General features: G+C 40.8%; 1 protein-coding gene across 2 annotated transcripts in view; it reads left to right on the top strand.

The window, feature by feature from the left end:
* Positions 1 to 26,539, top strand: part of LOC133963064 (MICOS complex subunit mic25a-like) — a 55,082-nt gene that overhangs the window by 2,229 nt on the left and 26,314 nt on the right. For both annotated transcript variants that reach the window (XM_062398225.1, XM_062398224.1), the window contains exons 2-5: positions 188 to 284; positions 1,236 to 1,290; positions 2,385 to 2,541; positions 20,387 to 20,470. In XM_062398225.1, the coding sequence (XP_062254209.1) occupies positions 188 to 284; positions 1,236 to 1,290; positions 2,385 to 2,541; positions 20,387 to 20,470 (393 nt within the window). The remainder of the gene's footprint in view (positions 1 to 187; positions 285 to 1,235; positions 1,291 to 2,384; positions 2,542 to 20,386; positions 20,471 to 26,539) is intronic.

Below are 26,539 nucleotides of genomic sequence, written 5' to 3'. Positions count from 1 at the left end.
GGACACAGTGACGGAGGTATACAACCGCAGTGTGGTGATTATGGTTGGTGTGTGGACCCCAGGACGAGACAAAACATCAGCTAATAAGGATCCTAATAATGACCTTGATTTAAATGTCCTACATCTCCATCAGAGAACTTTTATATGTGTATTTAAGTGCCTGTGTTTCCCCCACATTCCTGTCCAGCTCTCAGAGGATGTGCTCCGGGGGATGAAGCAGCCTCAGGGGGCTGACAGCGACCCGCGGCCACCGTGTCCGCCAGACAGTCACAAACAACAACAGAGTACGTCCCAGTCAAAGACTCTCCTCTCTCACAGAGGTCCCACTGGGAGGCCCACTGGGCCAATTAAATCAACAGCTTGCTCACAAAGTTTCATCAAATACTGACATTAAAACTTTTATGAGGGCAGGATTTATTACAAAACTGTTACAGATTAGACAACATTAGTTTGTGCTGGTTGAACCTACAAACCTGACAACCAAGTGCATGTCCACAAGCACTGACTGATAAGAACAGTATCAGGATAAAGGTCAGATCTGCTGCTGGGTGCTGTTTTTAGATTGACAAAGGACATTGTGTCAGGATAAATGATACGTTGTAAATAGTATTTATAATTGAAATACATTTCCTGTTACTTTGTTAAGGTTAAGTTTAAAAGTAAAACTAAACACTGATTAGTTAGATAAATTGTCATGCTCATAGACCATAACCATTCACAGCAATTAATATTTGCTTACTGTGTGGTTATGTTATTTATTTGTTAGTCAGCAGAATTATGCTAATGCTACTCGACTGCTTCAATGACATTTTGTGGAGGGGTAGGGCATGACCCAAGGAGGTACCCATTACATTTGAGTGCACATCTGGATCAGGTGGACGATTCAGCTACTCAGTAACATTGAGAAAGTGAAACACAGTTTTTCAACATTTTCCTTGGATTCCTATATATATATAAATATTAATATATATATTTATATATATATATTATATATGATAATTTATTGATCGTGATGTAAACAGATATATCTACAGGACTGATATTTACATAAAATTGGTGCAGATCCAAATATAAACATGGATCTGGTGAATTTAATAGAGGTTTTGTAATGGGAATGTTGGGCCTTTGTGGAGATATCTGCTCTACTGAGTGCTATCCTAGTTTGATCTGTACTCAAAACTGATCCATATTCTAATTCCTTCATAGTTGTGATGTTAATCTTCTTTGAATTTCAGATCCAAAACCAACAGGACCATCCATCACAGAAATGCATGAAGAGCTGCGCAAAGAGTAGGTGCTCATTTTGTCAAAGTCACAGAATTTGTTCTCTTGGTATCCTGCAATATTTGACTAGCCATGCAAAGTTGTGTACATATTTATCATGTATTATAATAGTGCACTTATATTGACTAACTTGGAATAAGATTTCTGTTAATTATTGCAAATTAGATCCATATATATTTTTTTACGTATCCAAAGTTGATCCTAGTGGGTTCACACAGAATTTCTAACCAGTGCAGGTGTCAGATGTGTAACATAGCAAACACTTGCTGCAAATGTGTAATGTTTATGGGGAATATACACATGCTGAGTGACCTGTCAACACTGCCTGAACTGATTTACTTGGTTAGGCATGTCGTTCCACCCCTAGAATGCTCATATACTAGATTAAGCTTATTGGCATGTTATCCTGTTTATGGTAATTTCTCAGCCCAGAATTTAAAAAATCTGAAAAATAATAGAGAGCTTTTGGTACTTGTTCCAGGTTTTCCATATGTCCACTCTGGTTTTAAAACAGAGCTTCTGACAAGCGCTAAATAAATAATGCACAATGATCATAGCTTCATTTTAAACTAAAAAGATTATTTTGATTTCTCTCAGTGTTTATACTTATACTCTTGTTCTATGACTGCAGCTCAGAATAACATGAGAAGACTCTAATAATAAAATGAAATAAAAACTAAACCCTCTGATGTGTTTCTTACTAAAACTTTCCAAAAACTGTTCAAAACTAACATTCAGACACAAGAGCAAAAATTCTCTCTCAGGAGTGTGTTCTTATTCACAGTATATCCTTAGCCGGACTTCAGGAAAACCAATGTTAGGCTTCATGAAGCCAGATAGCAAACAGTATCCTGGTATGTTGGACCTGCTTCAGCCTTCAACCTCCTGCTTTGCGTAGCCCTCATGTATTCACAGTGTGTCTTTAAACCATAACTTCATTTGATTATCAGATTATGATAAATATCATAATCGTTTTTACTTTTGGAGAGTTCATCCTAAAATTATGGATATTGGTTTTGATCAATACCCCACTGACTGATTAACTGTTGAATAAATGAAAGGGCAAAGGTTGAAACAGTTCTCCTCCTCCTCTGCTTCAGCTTCGAGCGACAGCAGGCTCTGGTGCAGGAGCAGTTGGCGGGTCTGGCTCAGAGGGAGAGAGAGACGGCTGCAGCCACCGGCCTTGATGAGCGGCTCCCCAACCTCATCATTGAGAAAGGGAAAGCACATGAAGAGAGAGAGAAGGCAAAGATGCTGGTGAGTGAAATAATGTGGATTCCTCTGCAAACGTCCAAGCTGTAACCATGTACCTTAAATAATAGGACCCGTGCAAATGTATTCATTTCTTTTCCTCTTGTTCTTCGTAAACCACAAGATACAATGGCACCATCTTACAACTGAAGTGTTATAACACAAAATAGCTTATTTAACCTCCAACTTAATGTCTTTGCTGATTTTTAAACCTCTGTTAGTAGGACAATCCAGCATTTATGGACCAGAAGGTGGCACCAGCATTATTTCATCTAAGTTTGGCAGTAAAGTTTCACATAATCAATAACAGTTATGTCTTGAGTGGAAGTTTTTTTAAACTATCTTATCAAAGACATGTTCATTCCTACTTGTTTTGATTTGAGAGTGAATGGTGATGTTAGGGTCTTGGTTGTGTTTGAGCTTAACACAAAATTTTGAATATAATAATTATTTCAAAAAGACAAAAAGTACCTTCTCTATACCAAAGTACTAGATTTTTCTTTACACCTCGTATTTTTTTTTTGAGAGTTAACAGCACCCTCTACTGTTAATACTTTGAAATGAACCACTGGTGAAATGAAAGTGATAAGGCTGCAGCATGATTTACAACCCTGGTTTCTGTATTGCAGAGGACAAACAATTGCATTTCTTAAAAGCAGACTACTAAAAGTTTGTGTAAAATTAATGAGGATAATTAGACTATGAATCTCTGCTATATTTTCCATTGCTAGTAATACTGAGCTGGAGATGCTGTATGCTCAGTATCATGTTGAGGCATTTTTTGTGACTGCGGCATTTTTCTTTCATTCATTTAGCTTAACTTTCAATAACAGTCAGTTATTTGACTTTCTCTTTTTTCACCTTAGTCTAACATTGAAATAATGCGTCCAATTGTCATTATCGATACATCAAAACTTTCCAATGAAATTACTTTGATTATGTGAGTAATGTGTAATGCTGATAATCATAAATATGATGGGTCTGATGTTCATCACCTGCAGAACAGAGAACATGCATGATGCTTGTAGCCTGTTGTGTGTGTGTAGATATGATCACCCATGTCAATAAGGACATAAATGAACAATGGAGGACAACAGGGACATGGACAATGCTGCCTGTCTACTTTGCATTTTAAACTCACACCGGTGTAACATGTGTTTCTGTTGTCTGATTAACCTGGTCTGTGAACGTGAACAAGGATTGAATTGTTTGTCACTATGTTGACTTGATGACAGCGTTGCTTTTGCTTATTTTAAATGTTCTTGTTGAGACAGTCTTGTCAAATTTAGAATCAGACAGATCTGAGTCAACCAGCAGTGCAGTGTGTGGGAGGGAAGCAGAGGCACCAGTCACAGACAGAGAGTTTCTCAAGGATCTGGATAGAAATTACTTTTTCCCTGAGATTGCTTCAAGTGTTTGTGTGTGTGTGTGTGTGCTCTTGTACAGCTGTCTTTGTGAGTCCACATCCAACGGAGTGAGGACATCTTGACGGGTCCTCACTTTGTAACCCCCCTTCAATGGACTGTGGGTTAAGGGTTAGGGTTAGAATTAGGTTTAGGCTAGGTCAAGGTTACAGGGTAAGGGGCTAGGGAATGCACCATGCCAATGCATGACCAGTTAAGAAGTATATTGTGGTTAGGCTAGGGTTAAGATTTTGTATGAATTGTCATTGTCATTGTTAAGATTAGGATTAAAGGTTTTCGGCTCGTCCACCACGGTGAATGAGGGTCAGTGCAAAGGTTGATTTTCAAAGGGTGATTTCTGTAGACTAATTGATCATCATGGGAAGTGAAAACAAGTGTCTGTATCTTCTCTCCTTGTCTCCTTCTCTCCCTGTCTCCCTCTTTCCCTCTCTCCCTCTCTCTTCCAATTGATTTGTACTACAGCGTATTGTCCAATATGTCAGCCAGCTATAGCAAACACTGGTCAGTTCCATTGATATGGGTCCAAACATTTAATGATGTTGCACTGTAATGAGAAACTTAACAACTCGCTCCTTGTTTCCTTGTTTGCTATTTTTTTTACTTCAGTGTGAGACGTGTTTGAGCATTGTGTTGTCATCAGTTGGATTGAAGGAAGCTGGAGTTCAGCTCGATACCGGTGCATAGCTGTTTTGTCTGTACGGTAAATGAAGGTGTGAAAACAGGTTGAAGTGTAGACGTGTGAGAAGTCTAGACAGCATTCAACTTTGAGTGTTTATATGACCCCCCCCCCCCCCCCCATCACTGCTCCTTTCCCACCTTTCTTCTTTCTCACCTGTCCTCCTTCTTCAGTCTCACCTCCACTGTGTGAGGCATTCATTGTTCCTCACCTTGATTTAGCTGCTGTATTAAATGTCACAACTCCTTGCTGCTGCTGAAACTTTGAAGAATTCACTCACAAGATTAAAAAGGTAGATGGGCTTGATTTATATATTTCCCATGCCGTTGCTTCTACTTTTGAGGAAATTGAAAGGAAGTGTAAATCTGATGCAAGAGCTCCTCTGATATCAAATCTCTCTGACTAGCAGGTGGGCTTCCCTTTCTTCTTTGCATTTTCCATCAACGTTGCATCTACTGGCAAAAACACAGCTGGAGACTTAAAGAAAAAGTCTCTTCAACCCCTCATCTCCTTCCCCATTGCACCTTAAAGCGCTCCACTTTGAGTGGTTTGAGAGCTGCCTTATTTCCCAGGGGAGTAGACCATTACACACACACACACACACACACACACACACACACACACATAGACACACACTGCTGTAATGCTATCACAACACACAAACACATATATAGCAAGTAAGCCCCCAACCTATTTCCCCACATGCACTCCTGGCTCCCTAACAGGCGGCCTGTGTGTAAGGGTTTGGTTGACGAGGAGGTGAGGGAGGCGGGGGAGGCGGGGGAGGCAACACCTGTCAGAGAGAGGAGCTGCTCCCCACACAGCCTCAGGCCTCCTGTCATCAACACTCACTTTAGCCATTTACTCCTGTCTCAGCTCCAATCGACACCACTGGGACTGTTTGTGTGTCTATATACAGTACGTCTTTGTTTGTAGGTATCTGCACGTGTGCATATTAGACTGTGTGTCAGTTTACAGCAGAGGAATGTGTGTGTTTTAGGGGGATATCAACCGGTAAGGTTCATTTACAGTTCATTGAATATTATATTCTCTAAGCATTTTTTAATATGTCTTCGAGTTTATTCATCATGTGATATATTTAAACTTTTGTTTGGCACACAATTCACTTTCACGCAAGGGCACACTTGTAACAGATTCTGACAGGTGCACAGGGCACGGTCACGCATACTCGAATGCAGGTGAATGTCAGGCGGCAAAGTTCACCAAAGTTGAACTCCACATGAAGCTACGCTGTGGATTTGCGTCGCCATAGGCAGCTAATGTTTTATCCGCCCCCTCGCTCATACCTTCACTCATGTAAAATACTCATAATACACACCTAATAACTTTTGGTTAAAACACTGAAACTACTTAAGTTAACTTTGATTTAAAAAAAAAAAGCAAATATGGACAAAACCCTTAAATGCAAAATAAGTAACTTAAACCCACTCTAGGGGAGGTTCCAACCTCTACCACTGTTCTTCATTTTTTAACAATTTCTTCTGCTTCTTCCCCTGTGTCATCATCCAAATTCACACTCCACCTACAAAGGTGCTCTTTTACAACTTGACATCTCTGCAACCTGCTCTGAGACTAAATTTAGGCCTTAACAGTTACACTCCCCTGAAGACACGGAAGAGACGGCAAAGTTACATTAACACCTAGTGCCTATTCCTATCGCTTTCCTATTCTCATTAGCACCTCCTGTGTTTGTTTTCCTCCCTGGACCAGTCTCTCTACCTCAGAGGTGACATTTGTGCTGCAAATAAAATGGTATTAGTATGCACAAGCATTCAGTGCTGAGCAACACACACACAACCACACACACACACACACACACACACACACACACACACACACACACACACACACACTTTAAAAAAACAAGCATCTGCTTTAAGCTATTGAACTTAGAAGCTTCCTGGGTGGGTGAGAAAAATCGACTTTCCTACCTGTGTGTGGGGGCTGAGTGTTTTCAACCTGCCAGTTGGTTGTTACTCTTGGTTTTTGTTTTGTATATTAGAAGCTTTTATCTGCTGTCTCTAATAAAAACAGTTAAGGACGACAGAGTCATAGGCTACAGGTAATCAGTTTAGTGGAAATCATGCGCATTTGTACTTCACCTTTTTTACAAACGAAACAATTTATATTGAAACTGTTTCTTTATATTAAATATGCATGTTGTGGTGCTTCATACATATTTTGATACTTCATCCAGAAGTTGATTTACTCCGGGGGGAATTTTCACAGCGATTTCATGTGGAAAATAGGTTACTCCTCTTGCATCACACAGCATTGCTCCTTCTTCATTCTATGCTATCTGTTCAAATCCACAAGTGACATTTCTTTGACTCCCCTAGACTGATCACAGAACATGGGAATCAAGTTGACACTGCCCTCAATTTTTTTCCACCAAGTTCAGAATTTCCTGCAATGCAAATTAGACAAAATACTCACAAGTTTTGCAGAGATTTCACTGCAAGGATTTCATGCACTTGCAGGCTGTGGCAGATTATATGTTAAGATAAATTATCTTCAAATGTAAATAAAGACACCTTGTTATGAGAATCCTGTCAGTCATGCCGTTTAAGCTCAAACGTGTGATAAGAACTGTTGCATCCATTTGTTCATTCTGATGTCCCTGCTGTCTCACTCCTCGTCTTTTCCTTTAACACTTCATTCTGATTGTAGTGTGGGCAGTTAGACAGCAAATCAACCGTACTACTGTAATATTGTTTGTCGGTGAACGTTTGTGTCAGTACGAGTTTTAAGCAGTTTCATTTGGCTTTTGATTTTGTAAACCACATTTCACATGTAGGTGGATATAACGGGTAATTAGTTTGTTGTATTTGGATGAAGAAGGTTTGTGAAGGTGTGGTCAGGTCATTCCATAAGTAGTCACTAGATGGCATTGTTGAAGTGTGTTTGGTTTGCTAGTGATGCAGGATAAAGCGTCTGCTCTTCACCGCTACATGTGCTCCTGGGCAACATGTTCTTGCAGCATTTATTCCTCCTCCTCCGGCTCTCTCCTTTTTTATCTTTCTCTATTCAACCCCTCAGTCCCTTTCCTTTGAATGTGTGTGTGTGTGTGTGTGTGTGTGTCTGTCTGTCTGTTGGTATGTGAATGTGCAAGCATGATGTGTGTGTGTGTGTGTGTATGTGTGTGAGCGATGACTCAGAGCAAGGCATTTGACATTGTCCAAAAGAAAGATGATGAAAACTGGAGTGAAAAGCCCAACATTCATTAAAGTCAGACCTGCGATGACAAACACTCAGACCACAGCGGATGATGGCCCCACATATTAACAGAATGGCCCTGCTGTTGCTGCTGCTGCTGCTGCATAGAAGAAATACAAGGATGTGTCACTGGAAACGGTGGAAATGGTGTGTTTTTGCACTGAATATGCAGCCTTTCAGTTACAAGATGTTCTCGCTAACCAGCAGGGCCCCCTGCTGTCTGCGTCTAAAGGACATTTGTCCGTCACCATGAATTAAAAGTCTCTGCTATAGATTTGTGCTGTTCTTCGAGCTCATTCTTTCTCGTATTAATCTTTTTTTGTCCCACTGTTTCACTCATCTCCTTGACTTCATCACCGACCAGATCTGTGATTTGTTGGGTTTTAATAGCAAATCCAATATCACTACCTTATTATTGCGTCCGTCCACATTAAACCAGCCTGTGGCTAGATCAGTCTGTCAATTCACATCACCTCAGCTGCGGTGAGCGTTTGATTTCTAGCAGCAGATGGACATCGTCGGTTTAGCTGCATTCAGCCAACCCCGAAATAATCTCCGGATGGATTTTTCTTTTCATTTGACCTAAGACGACAATGTTTATCTTAAATTAAGACTAGGAATCTGCTGTTTTTTAGCAGATGATTACACATAATTGCCCATGAAATACAAGTTGGACTGTAACAACACAACAATAAGATGGTCCTCCCTGATATCATCATCCCATGTTTATTGGTTGCATACACACATACACACATGTTCAGGAAATCGACTGAAAACAACACAGACATTAAAATACTCTTTTCTGGAAGACCCTGCAATTAATCCATCGTGGTATTTTACGTATGTATGCTGGTAAGATATCCAACTCTGCTTGTTTGTCAGAAAACAGAGGGTGGGAGAGAGGGATGAAAGGACGGGTGTAAAAATCCAGAGGAGCAGGAGAGGGGAGAAAGATGGATCAATGAAAAAGAAAGAAAATGACATGAAACAGTAGAGGGAGAGTTTTACATTGAAACTGAGCGGGGTGAACGGCAGCCTTCACCGTGCTGCTTTTTAGTCTGTATGTCTGACGTTACTGAGGAGACACACACACACACACACACACACGTTCAGTCATAAACCCTGAATTTCGCTCTCAAAAACCTTGTCAATGTAAAATACAATAGCGGTTCAGACGCACATATTCACTCATGACTAAACCACTTGTTATCAGCCAGTGTAATCACAGACTTGACATCTTTTCTGCATGTTAAAGCAACTAAGCCCTTTGTGCGTGCTCGCGCTCACTCACACACACACACACATGCTCACACAAAGACATGCACACACATACAGTTCTCCCCCATCTTCTCAAGCGACGGTAATTGCTGACGGGCACAGCGCTCACCGGCTGAGGAGATTTTGATCAGTACAGAGCAGTGTGGGGGTGGGATGGTGGTTGGGGGGGGGGGGGGGGGGGGGGGGGCATAAATCTGCTTCAGAGGACAAACGTGTAGGAGTGGAATACCTCTCCCATCAGAGAGGGGTTGTGATGTAATGAGACAGCTGGACCAGACTTATTATCTGCGGGAAAAGTATAATGCTTCCCTGATGCCTGTTCTCACATAGGGGGATGATGATTTATGTTGGGACAATCAAAGTACGGGTCAAAGGATGTGAACTTCCCACATCAGATTTCTCAGCTTGTAGGATTTTGTTGTTTTCCGAAGCAAATTCAGAGTGTCTTGAAGTCGCATTCATCGCTGTCGAAAACAAAGGCATCAGACAGGCGGCAGGTATCACGTCACTGAATGGGATTTGTTAAAGTTAGAAGTTTTAACATCTGTTCTATTTCTCAGAAGTTGAATCACATGTGTTTCATCTTAACCAAGTGACGCAGGTGCCTAACATTTAACCCCCTGAAACATATAATACTTTCTATTAAACACATTTTACTGTTGTTCTGTGCTATTATCTGTTTGCTCGCTGTGATATTGTTTTGCTTTATCTTACATGCATGGACAGATGAGAAGGTGAATGCATTTTTTATGTTTTTAATTTACTAAGGCAGTACTGGACCCTGGTTTCCTCCTGTATATGGTTTTATCAGAAAGTCGTTAAGGGGCGGTGGGGCATTGATTGTTTGTCTTGAAGCAAAATCAAAACTCTGTGTTCAGTTCCATCAGACTTCAATTGAACTAGACTAAATTCATTTCCATGTGCAATAAGAGATGAAATAAGAGTCTATTCGGCACGTAGACCTCGTGATTTTATCAAGGGGTCTAGTCACTGGTGGTGGTTGATGGGACCTAGAAAATGTTGAGGCTCTGATAACATGAGTGGACTCGGTTGGGATTGACCAGGGATCTGGATATGGAGACAGGAGGTGACAGGGGAGGAGGAGGGTCGCAGTGAATCACTGAGATGACAGTGATAGAGAGGAGAACCGATTTTTAAGTCTGACAGTACCGACATGATTGGCAGATTGAGATCAAGGCAGAATCTGATAGAATTACCATGCACATCCAACAGCAAGCTGATTAGAAGAGATGGGTTAAAGAGAATTGTGAACGAATGAGACATTAGAGCTGCACTGGGGATACAAATTCAAATCAATGTCACGATTATTTCAAACTTTTGCTTTGTTTACAATTAATGAACAATTATCTTATGCCAGCCCTAAACTCAAGAGCGAATGAAACAAACACAAAGTAAACTGTCCTTCAACTTCTGATTAGTGTTATTGTTTATTGTTAACAGTGGGGGAGGGAGGAGGGAGGTCATGCGGCAGGGTAATGCAGCATAGAACTAGGTACAGGGCCACCACTGCAAAACGATGGTAGCCGTAATCTTTTAGTTTGTGAGTACACACATTGGGGAAAATATCAACTGGAGTACATCACATCACTTTTTTTAGCTAAATGGCAAATTGGAGCAAAAGATTGGAGAAGACAGAAAATGCCTGTGGTTATTGTTGGTCTCTCTTGCTCTCTCTCTCTCTCTCTCTCTCTCTCTCTCTCTCTCTCTCTCTCTCTCTCTCTCTCTCTCTCTCTCTCTCTCTCTCTCTCTCTCTCTCTCTCTCATTTTCTCTTCTCTCATTTCCCCCCATCCTTCATTCTCCTCTTAACAAAACCTGTCCTCTTATTCAAATATCTCTTATCTCTCTCTCTCTCTCTCTCCATAGTCTTTCTATCTCTCTATCCTCCTCTCGGTGTCTGTCTTCCTCTCTCTGTCTCGGTGACAGTCTGGGGTGGGAAAGCAGGCTGATGATTAAGTGTTAATTCATTTCACCTCCCCAAGCTATGAGATGAGCACACACATTTAATGAGCAAAGAGCTAGACTTACCAATTCATGCCTCTAGTATTTCTATTGGACTGGGTGCGCATGTTAAACGTGAGTCCATGTGTGTATGCTGGTGTGTGAGTCATCCACAGTGTGGTGATTATCCATACGTATTGGACTGTTGTTCTGTTTTCGTGATTGAGGCTTGGTGGTATATGTGTTAACAACCCTGTAATACTGAGGTAAAACCTCCTTAATTGCAGTGTGGTCCTGACAAACAATCATCAGGTGATCAGGATGAAATTCCTTATTGAACAAAAGAGGGACCAAGCAGCCACTTTTTATAAAAAAAGAAAAAAAAATGTATGACTGTGTGTACATGTAGTGGTGTACAGGCCATTTGGGGATAATCGGTGCTAGGCCTATACACTCACTATAAAAGTTGTGTTCCCAGCTTCCCCATTGTGTCAATCAGGATGTCAATGTACACAAATCCAATGAGAGGATGAAGCAGAACTATCCCTCTGTTTCAAAGGAGGGAGGATTGTAGTGGGAGCACCGGAGTATCAGGTGGGACTGTGTGGCCATGGCAAATGGTTTACATGGCTCAAGGGCAAGGGAGGAGGGGTTCATAGCAGAAATTTGTTTAGGTCAGGATCATGTGTGAACTGGTCTGGGGCATGATTTACATACTATAGTTTTCTGATCTGTGTCAGACTAAACCAATTCCCTGAGACAGAAGGAAGTCTTTGTTTAGTCTTGGCTCAGTACACGTAGAGGACACAGCCAAACATGTTCAGAGAGTTCAGGGCCATAAGAGACGACACCAGTGTCTGTGTGTTGTCAAAAAAATCATGTGTTACTACGTTACTTCCTGCGTCTGCCTGCTGCACCACCTCTCCCATGAATAATGCGGAGGATTTGTTGCTGTTGTGCACGCGTCTGTGCAGAGAACCACCCGCTGTGTTGTTCACATGTGAAAAGCAAACAAATCCCAAAATTGGGTCTGGACAGGTCTACAGGGGTATGTGTTCATCATTTGACTTGACAGCTGACACCTACAGGGCCCTATGCTGGAAGAAAGGGTCATGGTTAGGTAGCCTGGATTACTGTTTTTCTGGAGGTGCCAGTCAGCGGAGGCTTATATAGAAAACAATTGGTGCGAAATTTTGCATCATACACCTCCAGTATGTGTGACTCTTTATTGAGTTTCTTTTCTGTATATATGTGAGCGAGAGTGTGCAATGTTGCATGTTGGCTCCATTTGTGAGGAACCTCATCTCCTACATGTGAATTAAAGTTACAACAGTGAAAATCATTTTCTCGGATTCTGTTCACACTCTCTTGTCGTTATTTAATTCAGTGAAATATGAGGGATAGTTGACATAAAATGCAAAATAAGATAAATATGATGTAAACAAAAAATAGCTGTTGAGATGTAAACAACAGTTGCCCAGTTAACAAGGGACATTAAATTAGAACTTTTGGTCTGTCACTGTAAAATAAATCTGTGCATTATCAAAGCTGGACAGTTTTTTTAAACTTTTTTTTTCATGCGAACCTCACTGGGGATCTGCAGTTTTAGCAAAGCACCAGCATCGACCAAACAAGAGGGATTAAAGCACTCAGCTGAACCAGAAGCTTTTATTATTGGCAAACATGATAAATGGGCCTACTACACATATTCCCATAGAGAGGTGACATGGAGAAAGCTGTCACTGAAAGATTGAAATCTTTCAATACAGTGGAATCATCTGTGTTATTGTCATTTTTATTAATATTGATGTAGTTAGACCAGTATTATTCTCTCACACGCACAAACGTGTACACACTAGGGTACGACTTTGTGTCAACCTATTGCAGTAGTATAAACCAGCAACCCCTTTTGCAGGGATTTCTTTCTATTCTGAAGATGAGTTGACCACCGTCATCAACAACCACTCTTCACATTTGATTCTCTGTGATTTCACTGCATATCACCATGTCATCATTAGTGCAGAACAAATCCACAGTGCAAGCTTTGAGACTGTTGGTAGCTGTGGTTGATGCTGGACAGTATTTACTCTTGGTTTTTCGAATTGCAGTAATTGGACATGGTTTTAATGATAATTTAAATTTGAAGTGTTAATAGCGACCGTTGGGAATTTGACCATGTTTAACGGTCAGAGAGATAACGTTTCATCATGAGATTAGTTCTCATTTTCTCCTCTCTGTCTGTATTTTTCTTTCTCTCCGGCTCGTTCCATCTAATTAAAAAGCCAAATCGGCAGTTTGACAGCAAGAACTGTGTCTGCTAGTGACACAGTTTGTCTCCAGCCTAATCCTCATCTTAGCCATTTTTCCTCATCTCTGTCTTTCACCCTCCTCTCCTGACTCTGCATAGAACACAACAACAAAATCTCTTCTCCCCAAACACGTAGATTTATTCAAATTAACTATTTGCATAATTCTGTATTTACATAATTGATTTTTAAGGAAGCGTTCTTCACCAGGTGAGGTGATTTTTGAGACCAAAAGGTCTCATTTTGTCACACACACGCACACACACACACACACACACACACACACACACACACACACACACACACACACACACACACACACACACACACATACACAAACACACATTCTGCGCCTCTCTTTTTTCTGTTATTCTGTGTCATTCCCAAACAGATAAAGATGCACACACAGACAAACAAATTTTGTTGCAGTCATTTTCTGGAGACTCACCATAACCCTAAATATAACTACTTCTCACTTAACCAAAATTCTTTACATAACCTTAATCTTGAACCACTAATCAAAGCTTTTTTCCCAATTTAGGAAAAATATGTCCCCTAAGGTAGCCTATGAGAACCACACACACACATACACAAACACATGAACACACACACACACACAGTGTGTTGCCAGAGCACTGATGTCTTAAGTGTAAATCAAGCATGAAGTGTTGCCGAGCTGGTGCATCTGCTGACCCTCATGGTACAATCACAGCAAACATGAATCAGTCAAGCATAGATAATGAAATGTATTGTGATCCATGACATTGGTGAGTTTATAGAATTGGGACCTAATTTATTCCACTATGTTGGTAAAACACTTGCCCATTTGACCTGTAAATCAGTTTTGTAGATGCAGGGATGCTGTGGTTCTTGTGGCAGGAGCTGAAGGCAAACCACCACCTCAGCTTCCATTTGTCATCATGACATAATGATGACATTACATAATCCCAGGAGAAGCTGGGCCCATCCCTACTGATGAGTGGGATTCACCCCCTGTGATTGTGCATCTGCATAGATTTTAGACCAGGATGATGCTGCACTTCTTTACCCCGTACCAACAAACGTCAACAGCGTTTACACTCCCAACAAACATAGGTCTAAACATTGTTGACGTGTGTTGGTTTGTTTGTTTTAAAGCAAGATTACTCATACACCACTGGACGGATTACCATTAAACCCTGGGGCGGATCTGGACCAGGGGTTGACATCGAGGAATTAATTGTGAGATAGGGCATATTTCAAGATTTTCATTCATTTCTCAGTAAATAATGAATGGTTCTTGATGATAAAATCAGGTATATTTAGGGGTACGATATTTATTAGTTTGTAATTTGGTACAGATCCAAACAATAATTTGGATTTAGTAAATTTAAATCTAGTTTCACAAGGGGATGTTGAGCCTTAGCAGAGGCATGCACTCTGAGTGCCGTTCCAGTCTTGATGCTGTAGGAGAAGCTGCTGGCTCAACAGTTTTGTAATCATAGGTCATTGTAGGGTGGTTCTTCCTACCCCCTGAGAAGACAGCCATTATAGAGAGGCTGGAGATTCAATATTCTTTGAATATGGGGACAACATCGCACATGTTCAGGCTTTTATGGTAAGGGCCTCAGTTGATTGCATGTAAAGAAACTGAAATTTTGGCAATTGTTGCCCCCCCAATCAATTGTGGAACAGCTATCTGAACATCCAAACACCCAAAACATAAAGCAGCTTTAGAAGGAGGGAAGAATCAGCTCCTTATTGTTCATCTTAGACGACGATGTGGGGGACATGGAGGGTCACTTTAGAGAGTGACTGCATCATTTGAAGAAGGTCTTTGAATCTGTTGGAACCATGATCCGGGCTGAATGTAGGATGAAAGACAGATGTTCTTGCTATGTGTTGATATGTCCATGCACCGTTGAACTCAATTCCTTTAAAGGTATTCAGTTGTTTGATTTCACATTTACAGCGTGTGTCATTTGTTTTAACTCAGGGGTCACTATTATTTTGTTTAATGAAACATTACTACTTTATCTTTGGATAACCTCTTGCTGAATTTATGAGCCTTAGTCTATTTGGTTCTTCCCTGGCTGTGGTTTTGCTACCTCAGTCGATCCAGGCTTTTAATGTCCAGAATGAGGTTGCTGACTGTTGGTCACTGGGGAGCACAAAAACAATGAGGGGAAGTACCTGAAATGTCCGCTACGGCCCACAGACTGCACCAAACTACTTGGGTGTGTGTTTGTCTGCAGCAGTATCATGATGAGCCCCTGTACCTCTCTTTTAAAGTCGCTCATCTATGGAAATAGGACCAGCACACTCCTGCGAGCACTCTGTGGGAGGCAACACACACAAACACACACATACATACACACACACACACACACACACACACACACTCACAAACACAAACACACACAGTCAGACTTAGGCACATATTCAGTTTAAGGCCAGTCACAGAAGACTGGGGAGGTTAAACAGATGGTGTCGGCTGTATCCATTACACACACACACACACACACACACTGTAGCAACTGGCTTTGTGAGTTCACCTCATTTAACTGAATAGTGTTTTTATGAAGCATGGCAACATTAGAAGCACCCACCGCTCTAATCCACCCCTTTTTCGGTTCCGTGTCTAATGCTGGACTGGGAGCACTTGGTTTGAGTGGGCAAGGCTAGACGCACCCAAATATGGTCTCCTGTGTGTCTCCGATATAATGCTTTAACTGAATGTTATTTGATTTTGTGATAAATGCATTGTAACATTTTGTAATTTCAATAAATATTTAATGGCTACATTCAAGCCGTTTACAGGTCTATAAATTATAACATAAAAGTGATCGTGAGATGGTAATCCTCAGTCCTGCTATAAAATAGGCTATAAACACACACCTGACTTAAAAAGAACACTACACTGAAAACATTATGTTCGACTTTTACTAAAGACTGAAATGTGGCTGTGATAAGAAATCAATATTCAGTGGTTTCTGGAAAGATACAGTCTGGCATATATGCCAGCCCAGTACATGTATACAAGCAGTTGAATATATAGGTTTGACAAGTACTGACTTATGAACAAGATTCAAGGCCCTTTAGATTCGATGCAGTGAAGAGAGACAAAGCAGATGGTTGGACAGGGAGTGAGGATATAAGGTTGACAGGCGGTGAGTCATGTGTCACAACATCTTCACTGTGTGGAAACCAGTTTTGCTGCCTGTGCCACCAGTATGACCAGGGTGGAGATTAATGATTAGGATTTTTATTTAATTATTTATTGTTTATTTGATTATTATGGACAAGGCACAATCAATGAACAAATATAACAAAAAGCTAATGTCAACATGCCGCAAAAATACTAATTAAGTAATAGATACAGAGACCAGTGTTCAGGAAAAAAGGACAAAAACACATTATTCTCATGCCCAAATAAAAGTTATCATCATGTTGCAGTTGCAGAATGAAGGCGGTTTAAATTACTTAAGTACACACACTACACTCCACTTATACATAAACAGCGTCCCCAAGTAATCAAAACTCTGTAAGTTAGTATCAGTTCAAATGTAGGTGACTATTTATCTGCCTTCTTAGCTAAAGCATCAGCTAATGGTGATTAATATAAAACAATTCTCCTTATCGACCAATTATTAATCGGCTGACCCAGATCACTCAACACAACACACTGTAGCACCAGCTTTTGTGAGTTCACCTCATTTAACTTTAAAGAGTCATGGCAACATTAAGGCTACCAACTGCTCTAATCAATACTTTCAATCAGCTGAGCGATCAGTCGATCTCTCCTAACACGTAGTCTGTAGATTATTCTGTGACTGGCTGTTCGAACCCTGTGCCCTACTTGTTCCCTTTTGAACCGTTATCTCTGCCTGAGCCCTCATTTTCTCCTCATTCCTATCTGCTCCTTTATTCATTTCAACTTCTCCACCCTTTTTTCTTTTCCTCATTATACCTGTCTCTTCTTCCCCTCTGTCTCCTTCGCCATCTCTTCCAGCCGTGTGCCTTCCTCTGTATATCCTCTGCTGTCTCACTAACCACCGTCTCCTCACTCTGCCCTAGCCTGCAGATTTGGATGCCTGGGTAAGCAACACTACTATGGCTGGTGTCTCCTGTTTTTAAGCCTTTTCTCTATATCCCATCCTCTCTCTCTCTCTCTCTCTCTCTCTCTCTCTCTCTCTCTCTCTCTCTCTTTTTCTCTCTCTCTTCTCTATTCAAATGTCATGTTTTCATTGTGCATTAAAGCGAGTGTGCTGCCGCCACCATTCCGCACAACAACACTTTGGGAGGTATTCAACTAGAAAATTACACATCATCTGTGCTGCTGGCAGATGTGATTTTACATACACACACACACATACACACACACAAACACACACACATACACACACACACACACACACACACACACACACACACACACACACAATGCCCTTACATCAAACAGCCACTGTAGAAAGATATAAAGAGAAAGTGCAGTGAGCCACAGCAGGGATTTGCAGATGTGCTGTTTGGGGTTGCATGGGCCTGTTAAATGCGGATAAGATTAGACTGGATTACAATACATGTAATACCAATCTGTGTTTGCGTCTTCACGCCTGTATCCAGCGTATCAGCTGAGTGCACAGGAGATCAGTGGATCAGGCAGGGAAGATGCTGTTATTGCTCCATCTGATCTGTATCACACCCTCTAATGCACAAATCAGGTACAGCAATCAGTCACCATTATGCTGTGTGTGTGTGTGTGTGTGTGTGTGTGTGTGTGTGTGTGTGTGTGTGTGTGTGTGTGTGTGTGTGTGTGTGTGTGTGTGTGTGTGTGTGTGTGGGGGTGGGGGTGGGGGTGGGTGGGTGTGTGGGTTGGGGGGAGGGTTATTTGGTTATAGTATGTCGTAATATACTTTCACTACTACATTCAATTTGTGCCTCATTGCAGCTTTTTGCTCCCTCACTCCCTGCCAGCTTCACTGTGCTGATACACCACACCACACACTACTCATTACCCTTATTGTTTTAAACAGTGTGTATAAATGTGTATCATTGCCTGATTGATTGTTATACACATGTGAACATCTACAGATCAACTGTTTACCCTGTAGAGAGACTCCAAACACTCAGTGTACACACCACGTGCACGTTATCTATGATTTTATGCATTTTATCCATCATATGCGGATCAGATTGTGCAGCTGTCTTTCTTTATGCACGCTCTCCACAGCATGACTAAAAATACTGACAGTTGCATGTCAGATCCTAAACCACGCCGCAAGGTATTTAGTGCATCAGTTCAATCTTATTAATATATTAAGGATACAAATATATTAACTGTTTTTATATAAAAAGACTGCACAATACCTTAATGGCTAGAGAAATTACTCCAACTGTCCATGAAAATGATTTCAGATCCTTTCATGCTCCAACAGAAAATCTAATTGTTATTTTGTGATTGGATGATGGAAATGAGATGGACTCAGATCAGTGTACCGCTCTGTGTTGCCATTCAGCTGAACTGAATTTTTATTGTAGTTATCTTTTTTGACTATCCCTCTCTGTCTCTTTTTTTACCATAAATCCTGACTATTTTCTATTACATGATACATTTTTATTTATAATTTAATTTGTACCAATTAGTGAAACTGTAATAGTATAAAAATGCTGCATAGCCCACATACTCCATTGCAGAAGTCATGTTGTGTCTTTTGGTAAATGTTTCCATTTATTTGAATATCTACTGCATGTGCATTTCTGACTTCAAGCTGAACTGGCAACTTGTTTTCACAGTGCATCTTTTTGACGTCTGCTTCCTGTCTCTTCCTCTGCTTGCATGATGCTTCGCCGCGGTGGCCCAAACTATGGGTTGTCCTTCAGCCACTCTGCCATCTCGCTGTCTTACAAAGCTTGGCTCAGAGGGCATTTTAAATGGTTTCACCTTATCGTAATGGCGTCATCGACATACCAGCACCTGCCACCGCTGTGCTGGTCTCATGCCACCTCAGTAGTTTTGTAAGTTTTCTTTCATTAGATGAACCAACTATCAAATAACCATTCCTTTATTTTTTACTTTGAGGTATAGATATCATTATCATAATATGACCATAAGGTGCTTCACAGATGAGTTACTGGAATAATAATGCACTGAAAACACAAACCTGTAATTTGATGCTATAGGTGCACACTTATGAAGGGTATAATATTTTTTGCTATGGTCTACCAACTTAGTCTTTTGTCAAGGAAACTTCTCAATGTTGTGTTCTCACGTGGCTGCAGAAAGGATGTGTCTGCAGTCGCTAAAAGTAGAAATTCATCAGGTACTCAATTGCTTTCTTACACCATGATTACAAAGCAGTGGCAACACTTCCTGTAACTTATAACTTACCTAAGTTTTTTTTAATGTTATATGAAGAAGAGTTGTCAAGTTCTTAAAATTACATTTCATATCATAGATGAGATGTGTATCCAGAGTTGATACTATACACTTTATTAGAGACCAGTGTTATATTCATGCTTTTTGCATCTGTTGCCTTGTTTCCTCCTTCCTCTTCACTTCCCTTGTGTTTATGTTGAAGTCCATTATCTATAAACATCATTCACCCCCTTTGTATCTATATCAACTTAAACATTGATAAATGAAGAACGTGAATTTAGTTTTCACACAGGTCATTTTGTACTAAATTGTCATATGTCAAAAATAAAGAACCTCTACAACTTGTAACTGTAATATTTCTTCATATCCTTCTATAATTTAGAGAAAACTAATATTTTGATCTGTTCATTTTCTCTTTACTTTTATTTTCATGCTATTATTGTGTAATATCTAGTAAATCCAAATGTTGACTTAAAGACAGTCTGTCTGTAGTACTTATTCCTTTTTTATTACTTACTTAACTACCATTTATTTTCACGTTTTTCACTCTTTGTGTCATAGAAATGTTGTGTCTTTAATCTTCAATCTCTCTTCTTCATCCTCTTTCCTATTCAGGCCAGACAACTGGAGAGGAAAGAGAAGGAACTTGCCAGCATCTCTGTCTACTATAAGGAACAACTAGAAACACTGGAGAAAAAGGTAGATACTGTGTTATTTATATGTATATATAGATATAGATATTTATATATATAGATATATATTCTTCATCCTTCAGCACTTGATCAGTTGTGAATTAGACTCACAGATAACGTGAGTAGGTTTCCTTGTAGTCCAAAGGTCACAGTAACCTCATACAAATTAGAAGAAAAATAAAATAGAAATATGGACACAGAAACTGCACTGGTTGGCAGAGGCATACAAAGGTGGTAATTCTAGTTCATCTTAAGAGCATTCATACAATCAAAATCAAATCACCACACCTCACCAGAAGGTCTTCCTATTTATGGCTTAATGAGGCATCCTCGAATGTGTCCATTAGTTGCATTGCATTCATTAAATTGAAGTATTCAAAGTGAGACAATTCCGGTTGAATTCATTGAAGAGCTGACATAAGTTTTTATAAATCAAAATGACACAAGCATTTTTTTCATTTGTTTTTCTTTTGATTATTTATTTTAGGGGCTTTAGAGATTGAGATACTAGCTCTTTACAATTTTGTTGTGAATAACGAGACCTAACTAATGAGATAAAAACATCCAGTAGCCTTTCACTGAAAGGAAGTCTTCACACATCAGGAATAGTAAAAATAAAGCAGTGTGGTATTCACTCTCCGTGGGGAGTAGAATCTTGCTGAGACACAAGACTCTTCCCTATCTTGGAAATGTCAAGCCCACACACCAGTGTCAAAATGTAAATGTAAATGAATTGAAAGTTTCAGCAGACAGACGAGAGTCACGACTTGCTGTTGATGGACCAGCACTCAGGAGAGGTTTCACAGCGCTCCATCTCTCAGAGAGCTTCAGCTGCCTAATCAAATGTACTGTGCTTTTTATTAACACTGTGTCCTTTTGCCAACATCCCGCTGGTTCTTTTCACGAATCAGAAAAAAAGGATAAAAAAAGCGATTTGTTGGGTGCTTTTAAGAAATTATGGCCTGTGTTCATTCCGTCGGAGCCCTAATGCACAGTTGATATTTTGCACCCTTTTAGAGTTCAGTGGTCTGGTCAATGTTGCTGGATTTTTACACAGTAAACCTGTACTTGTTAAGGGACTTTGTGTGAGACCAGTTTGGAACTGGTGTGTGAATGTCAGGTCAGACATTTCATTTTCGTAAATATCTACAGAGGCTGGATGAAATGATGAGTGTATGAGATTAAAGTGATACAGTGAAAGTTAAGGAAATAAAGGAAAGAAATTGTTTGCAAGACAAGGTTTACAAATACTGTAGATTTAAAAAATGTAGAGAAGGGTTCATTAATAGGTGGCCCTGATCTGAAACCAGACACAGCCCCATCCATACTCTGGCATATAATCTATAAATCTTTGAGATTTAGAGACTAACTGAATGCATTGTAAATCACCACATGTGACACCACTCAGCCAATCAAATCTGTGAATTCTGTCTGCAGCTTGTGGACAGACCCTGTCAGGCCCTCAGCCCATATAGGTGTAAAAGCTTGATGATGAGTTTTGAAATTGTTCTAAAATTGCTTGAGACTTAGGTGAAAATTAATTAGTAAAAATAAGCAACTGTAACAGACGTGAAGTGCTAACTGTGGGTTCCCCTGTCACTGAACTGCTACCAGGACTAGTGAGTTGCAATATAGTGATTCCTATATTCTGTCTTTACGCACATACAGACACACTTTCACTGCTCCTCCTCCGACCCGTCTTCTGGCCGTCTTGCAAACAGTCTGGGAGAGTCTCCCGATGTGTCTGCCGCCCAGCCCCAGCACGCTACTGCTGATAAAGGGGAGAGAGTGATTAACCACTGCAGAATACCAGTGCACAATCAGACTCCCTCCCTGGCAACGATGCCTGAACCAAATCCCTGATCTCTCACTCCTGCTGCCAACGCTGATCAAACCCCACTACCACAAATACACTATTTTATTATTTTTGTTTTAATTAAGCCTTTTTTGAACACATTTATAATCTATCCAGTTGAATATGAAAACTGACAGTATACCATTATTGCGTTATACTTTCTTTGACTTGACAGTGAGTTGTGGACAACATTGAGATTACACGCTAGCTAGACATTAGGACGATGCATGTTTGTTGGATGAAATTGTCTCTAGCTCGACCTCTTTGAATTTTGGTTGGAAATCCCTGATAGAGAAAGATGAGACAAATATTTAGTTTTTTTTTAACATTACATTGACTTAACGAATGATAGGTGAATAGGTGCAGGTAGACACGCATACATCCTCACACACATCTCTCCCCTAACCTGCACTCCGTCTTTTCACACTCCCACTACTCTCCTTCCAGTATTCAGTAGACGCATTATGGGACTTGACTGCCCCACCAGCCCTCTCCCTGTCGCTCTCCCTTCCTCCAGCGGGGCCCATCAGGCAGACGGGGGACCTTATCGAGTCCTCTGCACTCGCCTCCTTTAGGCCTCTGAGAAAATCTTTTACACAGCCAAGTTAAATGGAAGGGTCCCTTGCACACCGTGCAGCAAGCAGCACACACTGCAATTCTTGACGGAGGAGACTGATTGGCAGAAGAGTTGAGGATGCTCTATCTTTCTCCGCTCACCGCCACAGTCCCCTTTTTTTTGACTATCGCTTTTTTTCACCCCTCACTTGCTCGTAGCTGACCTGCATGTGGATGAGGGAGTAAGAAAGAGGGGGACTGAGAGCGAGAGATAAAGAGGCTATATGGACTGAGCATTAAACAGTCCATCCTGAGTTGGCGTCCATCTTCCTGCTACTCTTCATTTTACCATCCAGCACTCCATTCATCCAGCCCTCCTTTCATTCCCACTTGCCTTTTCGCTGCTTATCTTTCTTCATTTCCCTCTCTCATACCTGTGGCAAATTCCAGTTTGGTGAAAATAAAGGGCCACTTAAAAGTCAAATTGTGACAGAACCATGTACATAAATAAAAACTCTGATCAAAACAGTTATCTGTCTGACTTCTCCCGTTATTAATGATCCGAGCAGGTAAAGAAAACCTGAACATTTTCTTTATCAGGGCCTTCCTCACCGTCGGTATTGTATCAGATCTACACTCACAGAGATCTATTAGGAACATCATCCCCTCAATCTCACCACAGGCTCAGATCATAATGGCATGGATTTCACAATTAGCTAACTTAAATCAGACCCATGTCTAATCCACTAACATAGAGGAGGCGGGGTTTTTTACCAGCTTTGGCTTCACTTTTCGGGAGTATTCATGGCGCCCATCTTCATGTTAAGTCTCTGCCCACATTGTATCATGCAGATTTTACCCCACCATCTGCAGACTTCAAGATTAATCCGACCAGGCTACACTTTGCCAGTCTCAAGCTGTCTAGTTTTGCTCTGCTTGTGCCCACTGCAGCCTCAGATTTATTCTAGTCATCTCCGACACCCTGTGAATTCTTCTCTGACCTCCCTCACCAAAAACTATTTTCCTTCTGCACAAGTGTCGTCCAGTGGATGTTTTTCTTTTTTCACAATGTTCTGAGCGAACTCTTTTGTGTGTGAAAATCCCTGGAGAACAGTATTTTCAGAAGCACTCAAACCAGCCCGTCGGGAGCCAACAATCATAGCAGAGTCAAATTCACTGATATGTGAATTCTTGTTCTCTATTCTGATGTTTGATTATGTTTGATGTGAACATTACCTGAAGCCGCTGAACTGTATTTGCATGATTGTATGGATAGGGCTGCTTCCACATCGCTCACTGATTGGATAGAGGAATGAATAGGCATGTGTTCAAAACAATTGGCTGCAATTGACTGTGAATAGCTGGCTGTGTTTTATTCCACTTATAATCTCAGAGGCCAGAGCCTTTTTCCATAAGGCTGTATTGATTTTTCGTATTGAAAAAAACACAAGCACTCATGCACATTCTGTTGCTGCATCTTGATGATCAGAGGCAGTGATTTAAACCAAACATAAGAGCGGCCAGATTAGAAGGAGAATCCAGTGGTAATTGGTGTGTGATCTTCCCCTGAATCAACATTTTACCTTGGCTTAGTAGCAGCCTCTTTTAATGGACTAATATGTGTGTGTGTGTGGGGGGGGGGGGTTGTGTGTGTTACCTGTATAAAACCCTCTCTGGTGTCCAGTTTGCCAAAGGGATGGACGAAGATAATAGATTTAGTGTTTGTCTAAAGGCTGTGGATGCTGCTTGAGTCCACTACCGACACAACTCAAAAAGCTGTGAATGTGACAGGTTTGTGCTCATGCTGTCACTTTCGAAGTAATTGTGATAGAGTGGCCAATCTACAACGCAACTTAAGCATTGCCCCTCTTCCACACGACATTAGACTTCCCAAGAGTGAAACTAACAATCCAGGGCATCCTCCACATCTCCTCTCTCTCCGTACTGTTCCCTCTCTTCTCTCTCCCTCTCTTGTTTATTTGTGGAAGCCTCTCTGATCTCTGCGCAGTGTACAGGTGGAGTATATCTGTCTTCTTGTGGCAACATACCCTATGACTCTGTAAACAACTCTCAGTTTAATATTCACCTCTTTTAATCCCATCTTCTCCCCTTTGTTGACTACTGCCTCTGAAAAAAAATTAATCCGCCTTCGTCCAAGTGTGGAGCGTGAAGCAACCCCTCCCTCAAAATCCTGACATCGGGCCTTCTCCTGGAGGGTGTTCAGACAAGCATTCAAATACAAACACAGATTTAGTCACACACCTGCGTGTATGCAATCTTACACACACACACACACACACACACACACAAACACATGCACCTACACTAATCCCCTGCATGAGCCATTCCAACACCCCCAAAACCTTGCTCTCCCCTATTGAGAGTTATCATGCCCCCCCCCCCGTCTCTCCACATTGGGCTTTTGTCCCCACGGGTGCAAATGACTGGGAAGAGCTGAGAGTGTGTGTGCCAGTGATAGTGCTGCCCCCTCTCTGGTGTCATGAGAGTTGTTTCTCAGGGTCTCTTCTGTCAATAGAAACAAAAAAAACGTTGACACAAACAACACACAGCCCGGCAGTCCCCCATCGAGAACAGGATAAGCTACACCTGCCAGTCTAAATACTTCCCTCTCACATCCGCTGTCCTCATTATCCCCATGTTCCCTCGTTTGACTTGTAAGACATGAGACGTCACAGTTTGTTTAGTAACATCTGCTGCAAAATCCCTCGCATAACTATCAAACTACTACCCATGTGTTTTACATAAAACTGTTTTTTTTTGTTCTGATTTGTTTGTTTTATGTAAGAGACATTAAAGACAGACAAGAATCTCTCCAGAGCACTTGGTTTACTTCATATGTTGTTTTTTATGTTAGACTCACAGCAGACAGAATCTTTAAGGGCATTGTTTTTGTTAAGCAGTGGAAATTAAGTATTTGTTTCTGACACATAGAATTAAAGAAACACTAAGCAATTTGTTAAACTTAAAAAGCAGCTTCAAAATCTGTTTATTTGTTAACAGACTTGAAATAGAGAGAATGGTTACATTCCCATTCCTCACTTTAAATACCTCTTCTATGTTACTTTGAGTGGGAACGATCATCTGTGCGTAACTGACTGATTGCAGCTAAAATTGCATCAGAACCAGCAAGCTCCAGAATGTTGAACTGTAGGTCAAAAAAAATACTTAGAAGTCATTAAAAACGTATTTATCCCTTAAAATCAGTGAGGAAACTTTAAAAATAACAGGAATTCTAAACAGAGTTTGGTGTATTTGTGACAGTGGCAGCTCTTCTGGTTCAGGAAGCTAGGATCATGGTTTATATCCACTGTTCAGTTTGTGTTTCGGTTCAGTGAGTGGGACTATACAGTCAGAGCTCCGGTCTACAGATTGCTAGGCTTGGTTTTCGCTCTACATGAGAACCAGCTTGTCAGACACGGAGCTCAGCAGATTTAATCACCACATGTGCCTGTAGAGGGCGCTGTCGCTCAGTAAAAGTGATAAAGTGCTGCTTTAAATTACATTAACTCCGCTGCAGAGATCATGTTTACAGCATCCCAACACCGGCTCTTATCACCACAAACTCTCTAGACATCTTCGTCAGTGTCTTTTTAATGACATCACTTTTTCACCAGGAGATATTTTATTTTTTGGGGGGGGTTTTCA

This window comes from Platichthys flesus, chromosome 2 (genome assembly GCF_949316205.1).
Source record: "Platichthys flesus chromosome 2, fPlaFle2.1, whole genome shotgun sequence".
Classification (NCBI taxonomy): Eukaryota; Metazoa; Chordata; class Actinopteri; order Pleuronectiformes; family Pleuronectidae; genus Platichthys; species Platichthys flesus.
Note: the sequence above shows the minus strand (reverse complement) of the source record. Positions and strands in the feature narration are given on the sequence as shown.